Source organism: Ipomoea nil, unplaced genomic scaffold, assembly GCF_001879475.1.
Source record: "Ipomoea nil cultivar Tokyo-kokei standard unplaced genomic scaffold, Asagao_1.1 scaffold3087, whole genome shotgun sequence".
Taxonomy (NCBI): Eukaryota; Viridiplantae; Streptophyta; class Magnoliopsida; order Solanales; family Convolvulaceae; genus Ipomoea; species Ipomoea nil.
In genome coordinates this window covers 896,571-903,387 of record NW_017619515.1, presented here as the reverse complement: position 1 = coordinate 903,387, position 6,817 = coordinate 896,571, and the positions used below count along the sequence as shown (strand labels likewise).

Here is a 6,817-nt window from a genome sequence, read left to right as displayed (position 1 = left end):
CGACTTCTTACTGTTCGGGAACTTGAATGGAATCAAGATTCTTGACTGGAATTACTCGTAGTCAGACTCGATCACACTTGCATAGTAGATTAGCAGGTATAGCTGTTTTAGTTTAGCAGTGGAATTAGGTTTAGAAATAGGGGTATGTACGGGTTAGAAGCACATACATATGAACATACATGTTGTATTTGCACACAGACATATCTTCGGTATTCCACTTCCATGTAGAGCAGATAACTCCATTGGGGTGCGAGAATTTACGGTTTAACTTCCATGTAGAGCAGATAACTCCATTGGGGCGAGAGAAGTTATGGTTAGCTCTAGGGTTACAGCGGTTTTCTTGACAGCATAATGAGTCTCATTTTATAGGGCATGGTTGTTGTGTTGTTTGGAGTTTTCTTTTGAGTGTGGATATTGTTTGAAAGGTGAAGCCATTGTTGCCCTTTACAATTGCTTTGGAACCATTTTATGTTTTATTACCCGAGTTAATTCCAGCAATGGTCCTTCGACTATTGCCATTTTCCAAAATTGGTCCTCGACTTTTTATTTGGACGAAAAAGTCCGTCTGTTAGCCATTAGTTTAGGGGGCAAATTGGTCTTTTCATTAGCTTGCTTTCTTTTTCCTCATTGCCTAGCTTATTTGACGCAGAGAAAGCAATTGGTCAGCCAGCACTTGTGAGACTCTTGCTTGCATATAATTTCAGTGTGTAATATTCTTAACAATTAAAAATTGGAATTGCGATAGATCATAGATGTCTTGTGTTGCTTTATCTTCTCTGATTGAAACCATTGAGATTGAGTTTGTGCAACCCACCTCAAGGGTGTATGGTGGTGATGTAGCTGCAATGTTATCTGTTTTCTCCAAAATTGCGGCAGAGGTTTTCCAGATTATCAACAGAGAAAAAGAGCATGAGAAAGAGAGGGAGAGAGTGAGGGAGGTGACTTGTGATGTTTTAACTTCTCTCAGGAAAACAATTGATCAGATGGAGTACATAATATCAATGCAGTCTCTTCATGATAAAGATAAAGACAAAGCGGGAATCAAATCTAATTTATTGGAAAAGCTTTCTTTTTTGCAACTCTCTAGTTGAGTGTCTTTTTCATCCAAATTAAAAGTCGATGACCAATTTTGGAAAATCGCAATAGCCGGAGGACCATTGCTGGAATTAACTCTTTATTACCCTTTCCCCTTTCATCCAATAGCTCTAGCATTTTTACAAGTTTGGCTTATGAAGGTGTTGGGGCATGAATAGATTGTTTTTTTTTTTTTTCTTTTTTTTTTTCTCTCTCTTTCTTTACTATACTTCGAAACATGTCACCTTTGAACGCATATGTATACAACAATGCTCTTTAGGGAGTTGTAGTCCCAAGAGCTCGACTAGATTAGTATCATCTTGCATTTGAACTCCGTGTGTATATAACAACACTCTTAGAGAACTGTAGGGCTCAATTGAGTCTCAATTGGATTAGTGTCTTCTCGCATTCAAACTCAATGTGTGTGCATACAGTAATGTTCGTGACAAAATTGTTAGGGCTCAATTGAATTTCAATTGGATTAGTATCATCTTGCATTCGAGTTCCCTTATGTATACAACAACGCTCTTGAGAGAATTGTAGGGCTCACTTGAGTCTCGATTGAATTAGTGTCTTCTCAAATTTAAACTTCATGTATATGCAACAATATTCTTGAGAGAACTATAGAGATCAATTGAGTCTTAATTGGATTAGTATCATCTTGTATCTGAATCCCCTATGTATACATCAACGCTCTTGAGAGAAATGTAGAACTCAATTGAGCCTCAATTGGATTAGCGTCTTTCAATTAAGTTTCAATTGGATTAGTATCATCTTGCATTTGAATTCCATGTATATACAACGCTCTTGAGAAAAGAATGCAAAACATTGAATTAGTATTACATGCTTTCATTGCTGCTGCAGACAACAAACACTCATGTTTATTACAATGAACCACAAATGAAACCTGCATTTCACTGAAGCAAGAAAAGACATTACATATATGATCCAAATGAATGAACAAATCCTTGGAAGCCGCATTAAGCACCCCCTACTATCTTCCTCTTCTTTCTTTCATTTCCACGGTTTCCTATCGACATAACTTATTGCGTACAAACCAATCTTCAAATGCCACGTTACATACCGGGGCATTTCTCTGCCATTAAACTCAAGCTTCACTGTGTCTCAATCGTTCTGTGAATGTTGCTAACCACATTGTCACGAGTTCACCATGGTAAATGCATGTGCAAGTCTGTGAAGCTTAATATTAATTAGTCAGACTTGGCTTACCCGAACATGTATTTCTCGACTGTAAGGACCTAATAAATTATAACAAATGCCCTTGCTCGCTTGCAGTTGAATTATGAGGAGCTAATAAGTCATCACAACTCGCGCCTTGACATAGGCACTCGTGAGGATTTGCGTAGAAGTAATCTTCTTCTTTGGGCTTGTCTACAATAACCCTACGGCGAGCTGGTTGCCCCATTTTCCCTTGATGTGCCTGCCGCACTGCAGCTGAGAATCCATCCCACGAAAGTGTTTGATTCTGATGCATATCCAGTAATCCTACGAGCTTTTTACGATCCAGTTGGATGGTTTTCCTATACCCAAAATACCTGCACGGGATCTCATCAGGGATGTGCACAATGATAATTTTTACTAGCGTTAGAAAGACAGAATGTTTATTATCAATCATACCTACGATGACCTTCAACAACTTTCGCCATATTTCCATCATAAGTGGGAATGAATGTATTACTAGCAACCGACACTATGAAATCGAGGGCTGCCATTTGGGATGAATGATCCTGGAAATCATGCAAGTCACTGGGATCAAGCAAAGTTTCCTTTTTCACCTGCAATTACAATTAGGGGGGAAAAAATTGTAATTCGATGGAAAAAGAATAAGGTGGGAATAAAGTAGGAATTCAAATTACGTTGTTTAGCAGGGGAAATAGAATTATGGGAATTGAGAAGGAAATGGGTGGTATAAAGACTAAAATACCCTTGTGTAATAATAACCAAGGGTAGTAGTGTCATTTCATCTATTTTTCCTTTCCCACATCCATTGAATTGCAATTCATGGGGTACCCCCATGAATTGCAATTCAACAAAAGGAGGAAATTGCAATTCCGTCCAACCAAACAATGTAATTGAGGCCTCCATTGAATTCCAATTCAACTACAACTAAATTACAGTGAACCAAACAAGCATTTAAGGGAGAAGTGAAAATTCATTGCAAGAGCCATGGTAATGCAGTGCATTTGACAAGCCTCACCCGAAATGCCACACCAAGAATGGGAATAAGATACAAGAAAACACTAATCACTTACCGTCTTAGGAAAAGCAGCTCTTAGTGTGGCAAGCCTTCGTTCACCGCCATAAATCTCGCCCGATGCAATATATATTAGTGTGTCATTTCCAAAACCCAATGCTTGCATAATTAAAGCTGCCTCCTCTGGGGTAAGAGGACATAAACCTTGAGATCTCTTCTCTGAAGAGACTATCTCTTTCTCCCTCCACCGAGGGAATGCGTACCTGAACCAATAAAGGAGCGCTAAAAGTATTGTCATGCCACCGAACTTGTATTTTCTTGAATTCATTTTATAAATACAAAGACAAATAAGGCAACTTTTTTAAATAAGTTGAATCTCAATGTGTATCACCTCAATTGTTTGAGCTCCTCTGCTTCCTCCTCTGTGCAGCCATGGGTACAACCTGAAAAGGCCAACATGTCTTTCTCGTATCTTAGATGCAATGCTACGAATGGCCCCTTCCCTTGGAGAATGTGAACCAATTTCTGACCCAAAGCCTCAATTTGCGGGGTGAATTTCAGTCCATGAAAATTGACACGGCATCGAAGTCTCTGAAGTTCAAAAGGGATCCCATTGTTTGCAAGCCGTGCATCAGTCCTATTGAAGTGTATTACCTTGTGCTTGCTGAAAAGAGGCAGAATCTGCAGAATGAAAGTCCAATACATTACATCAGGAAACTAACTCCGTAAGAAGAACAAGCCAAATATATGCTTCTTTATCTATATGAAATAAGTGGATAAAGCTCAAAATGATAAAGGAGAAAAGGATATCCTTCTTTCAGAAGTTGATATGTGCAAAATTGCAAAATTGCCACAACTAAACAAACGTTCTGAATAGTGATCAACTATTAATTGTTGCAATCCCAAGAAGAATCAACAATTCATGATAATTCATATATGTGTGTGTGGCTAGTGACAAAAGTTGAGCACTATAAGCAATCTTTTTTTTGGTACTACTGACTATTACAATGCAGTATCTGTTCATAACTACTTTCTCAACCTACTGAAGCTCAAAGAGTCAATACGGCCTCCACTGAGGCTTGAACCCACAACCTCTCATATCCTACTGAAGCAATCCTATTTTTTCAATGTTGAAATGTGCAAATTGACACAATTAAAAAAATTTCTAAGTAGTGACCAACTAATAATTGATTCAATCATCTATTCATAACTATGCACTACTGACTTGAGTGATAACACTAGAAACCCAAAAATCAAGACATACATGTTCAAGATAGTATTTTTCATTAGACCAGCTAATAGGGGGCATGGCATGCGGTTGGTATCCAGATCTCCGGCCAAACCTCTTCGGCAGCCTCTTAACAATTCGAACTTCATCTCTTAGCGAATCAATGAAGTGTCTCACATCAAAAATATCTCCAAAGTTGCTGTAAAGGAGAAACTAAAAATCATTCTAATGCATTAACTATAACGCACAAAACTGCTTTTATAGAAGTCAATTACCTAGAATCAGCCCAGAATGATGCCTTATCAAGCTCCGGAACAACCAAAGTGAGGTTTAAAAACCGGGCAATTGTCACCATGTCACATATCTGCATACCAAATTCATTATGTCACTCTTTGAATATTTTTGCACACAAAAGATTAGGAGATTGGAGGAAAATTCAGTTCAAATCTGAGCAAAACAATTTTCTTTTTCTATAAGCAATAATCAATTTCAAAGACAGCTGAAAGTATTATACTCAAACAAAGAGAGCAAAGGAGCAACTACCAACCGCAGCACGCATTTGATTCAAGCCACCATTGCAAGAAACTGTAAGAAAACCATTGCTCGTATAATTCCCTGCATAACAGTATATATTGGCATCTTGCTGTAGTAGAAAGTTATTCAAGCTAATCACACAAGTCTAACTCCTTTAAATTAAACTGAAATTACCAAATAATTTTACAGGAAAAGATTTTCACAAAAATGTATCTATTTCTGGAGTTTTTTTTCTTTTGTTACTTGCCTAGAGAATAGGAGTATAATATGCTCACCCATGCACTTATGAACAAATTACCTACCATACTATAGGAGTAAAGGCCACTATACTTCTCCATATACTGATGTACGGGTTCAAACAGAGTTTTTCGCACGTTTGGTCCCACGACTATAGTGGCACTATCAAGATTGACCCACGACTTTCAAACCTTGCAATCTCGGTCAACGACTATTGTTTTTTTTTTTTTTTTTTTTTTTTTTTTTTTTTTTTTTTTTTGTAAAAACGGTCCTTCGGCCCATTTTCCATCAAGGACCGGAATAATCATGGACCGAGATTGCAACAAAAAAAAAAAAAAAAAAAAAAAAACAATAATCGTGGACCGAGATTGCAAGGTTTGAAAATTGTGGATCAATCCTGATAATGCCACTATAGTCGTGGGACCAAAAGTGCAAAAACTTCGGTTCAAACACCTATATTGAAGAAATTTCTTCTATTATACAACAGTTCCTTCTATGTCACATTGTCCCTGAAGGGAAACCAATCAGAACTAAGAATATGTTTTTTTTTTTTTTTTTTCAATTTATATACTAAAGTTCCACTGGACTCCAAACCTTAACCTGCATTTCCACAAATTAGCACGAAGTACTAATCAATGGACTTCATTTAGCCCTAATAATCAGGGATCATTTGAACTAAATTACAGAAGCTTCAAGTTTCAAAACTAGACAACACCTCAACTAACCAACTTCTCAGCACATTAAATACACAATCCAAAAAGCAGGATAAGCATGCATTCAAAGAACAAATCAGAAACAAGTTGAGAGTTTAACTCACTAGCGGGAGGAAGAGGCGGAGGTGGAGGCGACGGCAACTTATCCTCAATCCGAGCCGACAGCTTAGTAAGTCCGGCGACGCCGACGAGCGAGCGCGGCCGCCAGAACTCCGCCAAGGCAACGAGCTGAACCAAGCAGGTCCATATCAAAATACTGGAACAAACTCTGATGAACCACACCCGTAGCCGCGTCCGCTGGATCACCTGCAACGACGCCATTTTCTCACCGCTCCTCCCCTGCACCGACACACTCTCCGATCTGCCCGCCTCCATTTCTCCTCCCCTTCTTCAGTCCTCATTCCCGAATCAAACCGAACATTCCATACATCCAATCTTCCGTAACTGCATCAGTGAATCCAAAACCCTTATCTAGAGTATAATTACTTCAATTTTGATTCCGAAACGGGAAATTGGGGAATCTGTCGAGAATCGAGGAGAAGAAAAGGAAAGCAATAATTTAAGGACAGTAGTCAAATTAATAATTTTATCTTTTTTACTGTTGTGAACAGAATTTTTACTCCGTACTTCTCTGGTCAACCTTTTTATATTCAATTTTTTTTTTTTTATTTCATTGTTCAGGGCCTTTGTACTATTTATTCATTTAATTTAATTTATCTGAATGAGAATATGAAGATACATTTGCTAAATTCACAAATTAGTCATCGATTTTCAATTTCAACAAATTAAGTCTTTAATTTTGTAATTTTAATACAA

General features: G+C 37.9%; 1 protein-coding gene across 1 annotated transcript; it reads right to left on the bottom strand.

Moving 5' to 3' along the window:
* Positions 1–2,091: 2,091 nt before the first annotated feature.
* Positions 2,092–6,564, bottom strand: LOC109166391 (uncharacterized protein At1g04910-like). Its single transcript, XM_019315373.1, has 8 exons — positions 6,106–6,564; positions 5,065–5,132; positions 4,793–4,881; positions 4,554–4,716; positions 3,681–3,970; positions 3,348–3,552; positions 2,713–2,870; positions 2,092–2,630 (listed from the first exon to the last, which is right to left on the bottom strand). Exons 1-8 carry the CDS (start codon positions 6,374–6,376, stop codon positions 2,342–2,344), a joined length of 1,533 nt encoding a protein of 510 aa, XP_019170918.1. The 5' UTR covers positions 6,377–6,564; the 3' UTR covers positions 2,092–2,341.
* Between the last annotated feature and the right edge of the window lie 253 nt (positions 6,565–6,817).

What these genes read in the sequence shown, in the direction of transcription:
- LOC109166391 (XM_019315373.1), bottom strand. Translation starts at nt 6,376, where the DNA reads ATGGAGGCGGGCAGATCGGAGAGTGTGTCGGTGCAGGGGAGGAGCGGT. An exon ending in TCCGCCTCTTCCTCCCGCTA is followed by an intron (nt 5,133 to 6,105) that starts GTGAGTTAAACT and finishes ACTGTTATGCAG; the next exon opens with GGAATTATACGAGCAATGGT. An exon ending in GAGCTGCTTTTCCTAAGACG is followed by an intron (nt 2,871 to 3,347) that starts GTAAGTGATTAG and finishes TTGTAATTGCAG; the next exon opens with GTGAAAAAGGAAACTTTGCT.